This window comes from Carlito syrichta, unplaced genomic scaffold (assembly GCF_000164805.1).
Source record: "Carlito syrichta isolate Samal-C Ts95f unplaced genomic scaffold, Tarsius_syrichta-2.0.1 Scaffold55349, whole genome shotgun sequence".
Classification (NCBI taxonomy): Eukaryota; Metazoa; Chordata; class Mammalia; order Primates; family Tarsiidae; genus Carlito; species Carlito syrichta.
The window spans coordinates 40,208-53,419 of NW_006999445.1; the positions used below are offsets into that span (position 1 = coordinate 40,208).

General features: G+C 34.9%; 1 protein-coding gene across 1 annotated transcript in view; it reads left to right on the forward strand.

Moving 5' to 3' along the window:
- TRPA1 (transient receptor potential cation channel subfamily A member 1) overlaps positions 1–13,212 on the forward strand; it is a 62,881-nt gene that overhangs the window by 21,672 nt on the left and 27,997 nt on the right. The window contains exons 9-17 of the mRNA XM_021708007.1: positions 142–241; positions 868–968; positions 2,004–2,173; positions 2,260–2,424; positions 3,926–4,040; positions 4,893–5,059; positions 6,751–6,844; positions 8,509–8,568; positions 9,098–9,196. Of these exons, the coding sequence (XP_021563682.1) occupies positions 142–241; positions 868–968; positions 2,004–2,173; positions 2,260–2,424; positions 3,926–4,040; positions 4,893–5,059; positions 6,751–6,844; positions 8,509–8,568; positions 9,098–9,196 (1,071 nt within the window). The remainder of the gene's footprint in view (positions 1–141; positions 242–867; positions 969–2,003; positions 2,174–2,259; positions 2,425–3,925; positions 4,041–4,892; positions 5,060–6,750; positions 6,845–8,508; positions 8,569–9,097; positions 9,197–13,212) is intronic.

The following is a 13,212-nucleotide window of genomic DNA, read 5'->3' on the forward strand; positions in this document are numbered from 1 at the left end:
TGAATTAACATTATTTAGAGATTATAAAGTAAGCTGATTTATCTGTTAACTCTTTCAATGAATTTACATTATTTAGGTATTACAATGTAAGCTGGTTTTTCTGTTTGTAAACTCTTTGTTGAATGACTTGTTTTATTTTAGGGAGCAGATATCAATAGCATCGATTCTGAAGGACGTTCTCCGCTTTTACTAGCAACTGCTTCTGCATCTTGGAATATAGTAAATTTGCTACTCTCTAAAGGTACCAAGAGAGATCAAGTCAATTTCGTCAGAAAAACATTTGTCAAACATCTATTATGCTAATAGATGGTGCTGTGGATACAAAGATAAGCAGAATACTTTCCATGTCTAGAATAATTTTCAGTCCAGTAAGAGAGCAATATTTAAAAAGATAATTTCAGAACAAGAATAGATAACATTCATAAAGCAATTGTTATACCTCAGGCATTTTGCTGAATATTTCATCAACTTTCAATGAATCAGTCCTATGTGATATAGGCACTGTAACTATCCTCATTTGAGATACTAACCTAGGCTTATGATAACAAAGAGGCAAGCTAACCTTCCCGTCTATACTCTTTTTTCTTGATCTCTAATCTCTCCATGTTTATATTTTATACTTTAAAAGGTAAGCTGTCATATATTAATGTAATACATTGTATATTTTCCACCCAACTTATACACATGCACACACACACACGTAAACCTATCTTAAAATATGTTTAGTTTCTTCATCCAAATAAAGTTTTCTAAAAATTAAATATTGGAAAAATTTTAAGTCAAAAATTTTCTGTTGAGTTTAAAATGTACCATTTAACATGTTCTAAATAAATGAGTAGAATTTATATTTATATTGTGCTTTTTTAGGTGCCCGAGTAGACATAAAAGATCATTTTGGACGTAACTTTTTGCATTTGACTGTACAGCAACCTTATGGATTAAGAAATTTATGTCCTGAGTTTATGCAGGTAATATATATCTATAGGTTTCCATAAAATGAATTGTGTTTAACAGGGAATAAACTGATTTTACTTATTATAATTTTTATAACTATGGGAGCTATTTCTAGAATTTTGAAAAATGTTTTACAATAAAGATGACATGTGAACAGTTACAATATGGTAGTGGTGATGATGATGGCTATAAGGGTAATTAATTACATTGAGATTGAGTTTCCTAAGTTAAGAGGATTTCTATATACCATCACCTGTAATGAGAATATATCTTAATTAGTTTGATTACCTTCACTCTTGACCATTGTGACTTGCATATCAGTGGAAAAGCCAAGTAGGTAAGTGAATTAGCAACACTCCACTGTCAATTAAGAAAAACTAATCGGCATACTTGACTTGTTGATGACAGGGTGAAAGCATTATTTTCATATTTATATTCACTAGCTAATATTTATTGAGTGTCTATCAGGTACACGTGAAGCGCACCACATTTTTATAGTAAATAGATTTTAATATGTCACTGTCTTTCATAAAGAATCAAAAATATGTGTTTGAATATTTTAAAGAAAAATAGCAAAATGTTTGTTAATTGATTGGATAAAGTTCCTCATTTGTCATTCTTTTTAAATTTAATATACATATTAAAGATAAAGTAAATCTAATTTCAACATCCCATTCATTTTTCCAGGCAGAACATATTAACGTTAAGCTCTTAGTTGTGATTTGGGCGGGAAGTGAGAGATGGGGCCGAGGGAAGGCTCATGGTGAAATATGTTTGGAAAATGCTGGGCTAAAAATGTTAAGTACATTTTCCTTCTTCCAGGATCTCTCAGGGGCTTTAATATGGTAATATGCATTATAGTGAGATAGCACATTCAAATTCACCCATAGAACTCTTTAGGTTATGTACAGTTTTGCCCCAAAGACTACATATTGATCCCTGTTGGAAAACAGTCCTACAGAATAGTTTGAAAAACATATTAGCATAATAGCAAAGTTATTAATATTCAACATATGTGAATATTAATTGAATATTAATTTTTCCCATAGATGCAACATATTAAAGAGCTGGTAATGGATGAAGACAATGATGGGTGTACTCCTCTACATTATGCATGTCGACAGGGGGTCCCTGTTTCTGTAAATAACTTACTGGGCTTTAATGTGTCCATTCATTCCAAAAGCAAAGATAAGAAATCACCCCTGCATTTTGCAGCCAGGTAAGGGTCAACTTATGCAACATATGAACAAGTCTTCTTTCTATTTAATATTTGCTTTGAAAATATGAAACCTAATTTTTTCCAAGTTATGGACGTATCAATACCTGTCAGAGACTCCTACAAGACATAAGTGATACTAGGCTTTTGAATGAAGGTGACCTTCTTGGAATGACTCCTCTTCACCTGGCAGCAAAAAATGGACATGATAAAGTAGTTCAACTTCTTCTGAAAAGAGGTGCATTATTTCTCAGGTGAGGATATACGATTAGAATGTTTATATAGTCTGTTTAATTAGCCATTTTCAGGCTGTCTTTCCGTTAAATTTTAAATTATGATCTCTATATCTAAGTACTTTTATCCATATTATTTATTCTTCAAGACAAACATAACTTCTCCAATATTAAAATGAAAGTCAATATTGTTTTCAGTTGACAAATGAAGACATTGAAGTTTATACAGTTGAGGAACCTTGTTCAAGGTCACAGAATTAGTGACTTTGTGCAGAGATTTCTCAGAACCTTTGAAATATGGTTCTTCATATTCTACATCATCATGCTGCCATCTTTCTATGTAGATGCAAAATTATGGTTTTGTATGTGTGCACACACACAATCACACAAGTTCAAAAACCCTACTTTGTATTCAATCTGATGAATGATGAACATAAAAAGCCCCCTTTAAGCAAGAAAGGAGACATTAAAAATTCCTGAACTTTATTACGTTTAGGGAGCCTCTAACATACAGAAAAACACATTAAAATATGTAGGCATATTAAAATATGTGGTATAATTAAATGACCTTGTTGGAAAAAGAAAAAGAATAAGAAAACCTGGAAACATTTTATAGCAGAACAATGAACTGTCTACTAATTTCATTGAGGTAGTGGCTGGCAAAGAGCTCAATAGACTGATGCTCAAAACTACATTTCTGTACTGATCTGTACTGATGTTAGGGATATAGCAGCAAAATTAATATGTTGCTCAGTTTCTTCCTGCTTGCAAGGGAACTCCTACAAAGGGAACCCAAGTGGATCCAGGCCAGACAGGTGTTGCTTCATTACATTACAATGAAATAGCAAGATGGCTCTTGCCCCCAAGACATCTGTTCACCAGTACTGAATTTAAATTGTGTCAGAATTGTTTTTCTATGTGGACTTTGTAAAAGTATTGACCTCATTGTATTTACATCCTAAATTTCTGTGAAAAAGAATAAACATTTTTGAAAGTTTATCTTAAAGATATCTTTAAGAGCAGAGGAAGGACTTTTTTTGGAGCTGGACTCTTAAAAGAATAAGTGACACTGAGCTAAATGTCTTGTATCATGTACTATATTATTATTATTAGCAATAACTATTGACCATGAAGACTAATACCACCACCAAAACAAATGTTCAATGAGAGAACGGAACAAGATTTAAAATGGTGTGTATAGGTATAGTACAGCTTTGAAACAAATACATCTGACACAGACATGCTAAGTCTACTTGCGCCCACCTCCAAATATTTTGTAATTTTTTTACACTTTTATATTTTAATGTATTAAATAAAACTTATGTGTAAATAACATTATGGAAAGATCATATAACACCATTGAGCATGAAATTAATTTATTATAAGTATATAATATCTAGTTGTCAGATTTCAATTATGCTTTTTGTTGTCATCAGACTTACTTAGAATGAACCAAGTGGCATGTCCTCCCTCATTTCATCTGTTAAGTATATGCACATGTCTTTTCTTAATTCTTTGCCAGTGACCACAATGGCTGGACGGCTTTGCATCATGCATCCATGGGCGGGTACACTCAGACCATGAAAGTCATTCTTGATACTAATTTGAAGTGCACAGATCGACTAGATGAAGAAGGGGTATGTACTGTGGTTCTTATACTTAGACAAGATCTCAAAATAGCAGACACTTCCAAATTCAGGAAGGTCTTCTTTTAGCCATCCTCTTCCTTTCATTGCTCTATTCCCAGTCTTTTGTTGAATGTTTAACAAAAAAGACTTTTTGAGTGAGGCATAAGTAAAAGGGGAACAGAAATAGGAGACAACAAGTGCTGGGGTGAAAGTTGAGGACACCCTCCAAGTCTCACAAATGGCATTCCACAGGCTATTGCAGTTTGATGTGTATTGTTTAGCAGTGTATTGATTTGAAGGCCATTTATTGTGCTATTATGTTCTCCCTCCTTTTTTGGAGAATAAGTATTGAAATACTCATTTGTTTATGAAATGAGGAATATAGAATATTGTTGTTGCTTTTAAAAAAGTCTTTAAGTAACATAACTAAAAATTGGCAACTTTATTATGTCTCTAATTTTTTGTTAAAAACTTGTGAAACCCAGAATCTGCACACCACTGCTCTATTAGATGATAAATCTCCCAGGAATATTATTTTCTGCGTTCAATCCAACATCTTTACCCAGAGGGCTTGTCCTTGGTCCTTGGAACATTATCACATTGCAAAAGCAATGCAACACAAACCCCTTGGAATTTGCATACATAAAGATCCACCCCACACCCCCAGCACATTCACCATGTTTGAACTCATTATTGTGAAGCTCAATTCTGAGCACCAGTTTTACATTTTTATGTATTTTGATAATAAATAGTCTCACTGATAATTTTTTAAAGCAGTTCAACAATGAAAGAAGATAGTAAAATGGTCAAAGGCCGATTAGCCATTGTCATTGCATTTTCTGTGTCTGCTTTCCTTAAAAGAACACAGCACTTCACTTTGCTGCAAGGGAGGGCCATGCCAAAGCCGTTGCGCTTCTTCTGAGCCATGATGCTGACATAGTTCTGAACAAGCAGCAGGCCTCTTTTCTGCACCTTGCCCTTCACAATAAGAGGAAGGATGTGGTTCTTACAGCCATCAGGAGCCAAAGGTACAGTGTCTTCGTGTCCACTACCATTTAGTGTCCTCTGATGTCAGGGATGATCTATAGCCTGAGAGGAAACAAGAAAGAGAAAAGAAATAAATTTCAGCCATTAATCAACATATTATATATTTATTCTCTCTCTCTTTTCTCTCTCTCGCTCTCTCTCTTTCTTCCTCCCTTGCTCTTGGTCTGTTGCCCAGGCTGGCAGTGGTATGAACTTGACTTACTGAAGCCTAAACTTCCTGAACTCAAGGGATCCCCCTGAGTAGCTAGGACTATAGGCATGCACCACCATATCCCATCATTTTTTTTGTGTGTTTTTTTAAAGATTTTTTAGAGACGGGGGTCTCATTACGTTTCCCAGGCTGGTCTTGAATTTTTGGCCTCAAGCCATCCTCCTGCCTCATTCTCTCAAAGTGCTGGGCTTATAGGTGTGAGCCATCATGCTTCGTCTAATCAACATTTTATACTGATAATTATTTGCATAAATTTTTTAGTGAACTTTGTTGGGTGACAACAGGCACATTGCTCAACCTCTGATCTTTAGCTTACATTTCTAAAAAAATAAAATATGGGTGTATAAGACCAACCTTAGTGGCACTCTTATAAGACTTGGGGCTTTCAGTCATGTGTAGCATCTGGCACCATGTCATCATCACACAGACTCTGCACTGCCCTACCTGAACTTGCTTGACACTCTTACCAACAGAAACCCTAAAACTGGATGCTGGCAAAAATATCAGTGTCACCTAATGGTATATCTCTTAGTACATGATCTTTTGTGGTTGTGTTTCCAAGCCATACTCCAATGAGTGTTAATAATGAAGCTATAGGATCGTTTGTCTCACTTCTCATACATAAACTTTTCTACACAATTATGGATAGATATGCACAAGAGCTTGGTGTCACCCAGGGGTAGACATAGAGATGAACAATCTCATATTTAAGGCAGATCAAGTCTGTGTTTTTGAGCATGGGCAATCTCAAGAATCTTCTGTTGATCATTCCTTTGAAGCACCAGTTAATGAAACTGCAACCAGAAGTTTCCTGTTGATGATGCAGATATACTAGGTGGATTTTACTGGTAGAATTAACAAAATATGGCAGTGTCTTGGAGATAAATAGACTGTTCTTTGCTTCCTGCTGTAGATTTAGCTCCTCCTTAGTATGGTAAGCACCTTCCTGTTTCATCCAATTGGGTGGTGGTGAAGAGAGGGACATACTCTGTAACGTTCTGCCAGAGGCTATGCTTATCGATGAACTTTTCACATGTTAGTTTGTAGTTTAACTCAATACAGGATATATATATGAATATATATATTAACTATTCAATATGGGTCTAGTGTTATGTTGTTGATGTAGGTATGTGAATATGGATATATTTACTTACCATTTTATGACTTCAGGAGAAAAAAAGATATGCCTAGCTTCTTTGGAAGGCATTTAGAGAAAGGCAGAGCAATGATTATAGCAGCCATCCTGGAATTTTCCAACATTCCTAATTTTTATTAGTGGACAAGAATCCTATTAATAGATTTATATTTGTTCATATATTAGTTCCACTGGAGCCAGGGATGACCATTGCATTTTGATTTCTCCTAAATTTTGATGTCTCTTATAGATATAATCTTGAGTTTCAACTGTTGTGAAAAACAGAAGGATTAAGACTTGTGTTTGTCTTATTTATTTTTCTACAGGTGGGATGACTGTCTTAAGGTTTTTAGTCACTGTTCTCCAAGCAATAAATGTCCAATTATGGAAATGGTAGAATACCTCCCTGAATGCATGAAAGTAAGCTCTTCAAAACAAAACTCTTGCTGGGTATATGCTTGGCAAATGATATGATGTGAGGATTTACAGTAATAATTATAACCTAATAGTAATTTCTGTCTTTAAAGAAAATAAAGCTTCTAGTTTTCCATAGGTTGTAAGTTAACCAACAATTATTTAATAAGTACCTACTTAAATAATTTTATTAGGTATTATATGTAATTCGGGAAAATATTGTAGACATTTATTTTATTCAAGCACTCTAAGTCAAGAGCAAAGACTACAAACTGGTGTTTGCTGACTGAATTAAGCCTCTAGATATGTTTGCTTGGCATGCATGTTATTGTTTCAAATTTGTACTGGTTGCTAACATTTAAAATCAGGATGGTTTCCTTAAGGATCCAGATATCTGACCTCTTATAAAAATGAGAAGCTGTGGTATCTGGGCTTGCCTTCTCACAAGGCAGGAATTGCTGGACCAAGTAGCCTCTGCTACCCACAAATGGAGCAAATACTCTCGATTGACCCGCCCCACCTCTCTTGTGTACTCAGTTCCAATGCCTAGTGTTATTTGTCCCATATTGTCATTCGTATGCAGTTGTTTTTCTTATAGTGGAGAGATATTTTGTGATATATGGCTCTATCCAAATTGTGAAGATAAATGCCAGCCCAAGGAGAGCGAATGTTTCAAGAACAATGGGAAAAAGCTCTTATGCCTGGCATGCTTCATTCATTTATATTACTTGCCTGGCCTTTGTGGGCCTTTGAACATGTGACTCTCTTTGCTACATTAAATATGCACACAGCATATGACTGGATGCCTACCACAGGACAAACATGCACAAACTGTTGAGCACATGAGTGTTAAAGGATGCAAATGAAAGACATTCTTGAATGCATGAAAGAAAGCCCTCTAAAACAAAATTCTTTCTGGGTATATGCTTGGCAAATGATATGATGTGAGGGTTTACAGTGATAATTATAACCTAATAGTAATTTCCATCTTTAAGGAAAATAAAAAAGTTGAGAAAACTGGAAAAGTTGGGATTTGAGAATTAAGACAGACAGAATAATCAAGAAGAGCAGAATGACTTCAAATGTCATTCAAAGAGAAAAGTATATTTAAGTACTGTAGGAGGCAGTAAAATAAAATGACACAGGGGATAGAGAACCAGATTTGGAGCCTGGAGGTCCCGGATGTCATTCTGACTCTGCCTCTTGCTGTGCTGCTTCAGGCAAGTCATTTCACCTTGTTACGTAGTTATTTGTGGCATTTTCTACTTGTTGGTGCTCAAAAGATTTTGGATTTCAGAGTATTTTGAATTTCATATTTTTCTGATTAGGGATGTTCAGCCAGCCTTGGAAACTCAGTAAGACATCAAATCATAGGTAACTAGTGAAATATCCCTTGCCCAAATGTTAGTAAACGCAGTTTCATTCTTGAGCACATGGGATTTTTCTGAATCACCTGGAATTTCTGAGGCATGCAGAGGTATTTATAACACATTGTATATTAAACTTTGTTTCTGAATGATACAGATTGCAATTTCTTCTTGAGGTACAAGAAGTAAAGGAAGAGAAGGGGAATACCTTGTGTGTTATTTTAGAGATGGATAAAATCCTTTCTCATATGAAGTGTGCTGCCCTGATACCTTAGCTGGGGTTTTTTTTTCCCTCTCTCAAAGGTACTTTTAGATTTCTGTATGATACCTTCCACAGAGGACAAGTCCTGCCGAGACTACCATGTAAGTTTATTTTATCATAATAACTTGAAATTTATTTTGTTATAATTCCTGGAGAAATATTACAAATTAAAATTGCTACTATAGCTCTACAATCTATTATAGATAGTAAGTTTGGTTCCACTTGTTATATTAATGTATTATCTACTTGTGAGAGAATTTTCCCTTACATCCTCAGATTTCCTCTAATATTTTAATTATTTCTAATAGCATCATTAAGTATTATTTCTACTCTTTATGTTTTCTTGGGTGTTTTGCCTAAATAATGAAGAGCTCAAAGATCTAAATAATCTTTTGAGAATTTCTTCCCCCCCCATGTCTTTGAATAAAGCAATTGAATACCGGCCTTCTAAAATATTTATGTTTGTAATTAATATGCAATAATTTATGTTTCCTCTACTTGAAGTGACTCAACTTTGTTCAGTCACTAAATTATCAGAAGAATTATAAGTTTCTGTATTTACTTGTTAAGAACTTATTTTAGCATCTATACTTGAATAACTGTAATTTAAAAAATGTATATCTTCTACAGATCGAGTATAATTTCAAATATCTTCAATGTCCATTAGAATTCACCAAACAAGCAGCACCTACCCAGGATGTTGTATATGAACCTCTTTTAGCCCTCAATGTAAGTTCAGTGCTTTCATTATCCAGGAGTTTCTACCCGGGTTCTAAACTGCTTTGACATAGTAATTCCACATTTGACAGAAATGGAAGGGGCCTGGAGAGAATTCCAGTTTTATAGTTCTATGTCTATGATCATTATGTGACCCAATCTGTTGTTTTTTAATAAAGAAAGTAATCATTTTTTTTCAGTTACTAGAATTTAAAGTTTAACACTTCAGTCTTAATGGTCATGTAAGAACTGCCAATTTAGAATCAAATAAACCATCAGAATATTTGTTTCTATACTATTCCTTTCATCTAAAGTGAGTCTTTTTTAGACAGCATATAGTTGGATTCTGTGTTTTTTTAAAAAATAAATTCAGCCAATCCTTTTATTTTAATAGAAGAGCTTAACCAATTTACTTTTAAAGTAATTACTGACAGGGAAGGATTTACTATTGCCATTTTTATTAACTGTTATCACTGTGTAGTAATTTTTTATTTGTTTTCTATCTTTATGTCTTCTTTTGTGTTTCATTGATTTGTGTGTGTGTGTGTGTGTGTGTGTGTGTGTGTGTGTGTGTGTGTGTGATGTATTGATTCCCTTCTCACTTCCTTTTGTGAATATTTTATAGATATTTTATTTATGGTTACCACATAAAGTATCTTAAAGCTATAATAATCTATTTTAAACTGATACCAATTTACTTCAATTGTCTATAAAAACTCTACTCCTTTACAACACTTCCTCCACCCCCACTTCTTTTTTTTTATTAAATATATTTTTTACTTTAAAATTGTGGGGTACAGTTAAGGTTTAGGTATACAAATATGCATAGTTCAGGCACCCTTGTTGATAAGGGGTGTCCCCCAGTCCCCAGACAGATATTGACTACAGTTAATCCCACCACCCTTGCCCTCCCTGCCCCCCCCATAGATTCCCACCACTGTCAATCCTTTTCTTATAGTATTATGATAGATATTCAAGGTCCACTTATGAGTGAAAACATGTGATACTCAGATCTTTGTTGCTGTGAAAGATCGCTCAATATTATAGACTCTAGTTCCATCCAGGTTGCTGCAAAATTCGTGATTTTGTTCTTTTTTTATAGCTGTGTAGTATTCCATCGCGTATATGTACCACATTTTTTCAATCCAGTCCTCTTTTGATAGACAGCATAGTTGGTTCCAGGTTCTTGCTATTGTGAACAGTGCTGTGATAAACATTCGTGTGCAGGTATCATTTTCATAGAATGATTTGAGTTCTTCAGGGTATATTCTCAGTAGGGGGATTGTGGGGTCATAAGGGAGGTCGATATTTAGAGCTTTTAGGAATCGCCACACTGTTTTCCACAGAGGTTGCACTAGTTTGCACTCCCACCAACAGTGTATAAGTGTTCCCTTATCACCACACCCTCTCCAGCAACTCATCTTCGACAAAGCCACCACCACCCCCACTGGGGAGAGGAGAACCTATTCAGTAAATGGTGCTGGGAAAACTGGCTGACCACATGCAGAAGATTGAAACAGGACCTTTATCTATCCCCATACACAAAAATTAACTCCAAATGGATCAGAGACCTAAGTGTAAAACCTCAAACCGTAAGAACCTTAGAAAATGAAGGACACACCTTTATGGCAATTGGAACGGGCATTCAATTCCTGAACAAAACCCGAAATACACAAGCCACAAGAGATAAGATAGACAAGTGGGACCTCATTAAACTCACAAGCTTCTGCAAAGCCAAAGAAACCATCAAGAGAGCATGGAGACAGCCCACAGACTGGGAAAAAGTATTTGCTACCTCGTGTCTGACAAAGGCCTAACATCTTGGATCTACAAGGAACTCAAACGTGCTGAAAAGAAAAAAAAACAACCCCATTACAAAGTGGGCAAAAGATATGAACATACACTTCTCAAAAGAAGACATCCAAGCGGCCAACAGACACATGAAGAAATGTTCAACCTCACTAATCTTCAAGGAGATGCAAATTAAACCTACACTGAGATACCACCTAACTCCAGTCAGAATGGCCATTATCAATCACCCCCTACTTCTTGATGACACAAATTACCTTTACTTACATTACAGATCCATGAACATAGATTTATAGCTACTTTTAATGTTCTTGTTTTTAAAAATTTGATACCAGATTTAAAAGTGTTATTCACTTACATTATACTACTACAGAATTCTGTAATTGTCTATATATTGACTTTTGACAGATAATTTTATTGTTTTAATGATTTTATGTTGCTGTTTAGCATCTTTTTATTTCAACTAGAAGAACTTCCTTTAACATTTCTCCTGGGAAGGTCTAGTGGTGGTGAATCTTTCTTAGTCTTTGTTTGTCTGGGAAAGTCTTAATTTTTCCCTTATTTTTAAAGAATAGTTTTTGCCAGTAATAGTATTCTTGGTTGATAGTTTTTCTTTCAGCACTTTGGATATATCATCCCACTGCCTTCTAGTTTGCAACATTTCTGTTAAGAAATTTACAGAAAATATTATTGAAACTCCCTTGTATATAATGAGTTGCTTTTCTTTTGCTGATTTCAAGATTATCTCTTTGTCTGTGACTTTTGACAGCTTGATTCTAATGTGTCTCAGGGCAGGTCTCTTTGGATTTATGCTAACTGAAGTTCTTTGAGCTTCTTGAATGTGCGTGTTAATTTCTGTCTTCAGATTTGAAAATTTTTCAGCCATTATTTCTTTACCTTTTTTCTCTTTTTTTTCCTTTGAGATTTCTCATAATATGTATGCTGTTCTACTTGATCATGTCCCTTAGATTGTGTCCCTTGGGCTTTCCTCATTTTTCTTTACTCTTTTTTCTTTTTGCTCTTCTCACTTGATGATTTCAAATGTCCTGTCTCTGAGTTTACTCATTCTTTTTTCTGCCTGGTCATTTGTTCTGTTGAACTCCTTTAGCAAAATTTTCAACTCAGTTATATTCTGCAGCTCCAGAATTTCTGTTTGCTTCTTCTTTATAGTTTCTGTCACTACATTGATATTTTTATCTTGTTCATGCATAGTTTTTCTGATTTTGTTTTGTTATCTATCTGCTCTCTTTAAATTAATTGAGCATCCTTATGATGGTCTTTTCAATTATTGTCTGGTAATTTATATATCTGTTTTTACAGAGTTGGTTTTGGAAATTTAATTTGGTCCCTTGATCAGGCCATATTTCCCTGTTTCTTTGTATGACTTATTATCTTTTGTTGGAAATTGACATTTGAACAAAAAAAGTCACCTCTCTGTCCCTACAGTCTGACTTTCTACAGGGAAACCCTTCATAAATAAGCCTTGCTAGAGATTCTATAGACTACTCAAGCCTTTTTTTTTTTTTTAAAGGGAATTCAGCTTTTCTGGGCTTGTGTGTATACTCTCCTTTGTTGAAGAGGTTTGCCTGCTTCTACTCCAGTCCTCCTCCTGGTATCTTTCTGTGGTAATAGCAGCCTCTTTGGTACCCTCACAAGCCTTGTTATTTGAACACTATCCCGGTATTTGAGCACTATCTGTGACACAACACTTTCTCTGGTGCTAGATAAAGCCCCTGTAATCTATTTTGTTCTCAGTGACCCTTTCTGGCACTCATTTTTGCCAGGATTTAGGCAAAAATAATTCTATTGGGCAGCCTTCCCAAAAGTCAGAATATTGAATGCATGTTCCACTCTTCTCTTTATCTCCCCAAGAAGAAACCAGGAATTGGAAATTTTCTCCCAGTAGCATTGTGCTGTGATGATTATATGCCATGAATTTCCCACTGTCTTTTATATTATTCATTTTGGCTGCATTCTCATCTGAGGTTCAAGAACAGCTTAACTGAGTTCTGGGTTGTTCATAAAAGCAATTGTTCTGTGTATTCGCATTGATTTAGTGTCTCTGTGGAGGAAGTAGGGTCTGGGGCTTCCTATTCTGTTATCTTGCTGACATGAGTCTCTCTATTTATGTATTTCTTGAATATTTACAAATTAATGTTTAAATAGATACTAGTAGTTCCTAATAATTTTAATGAAAACTTATAATCTACAGATTAATT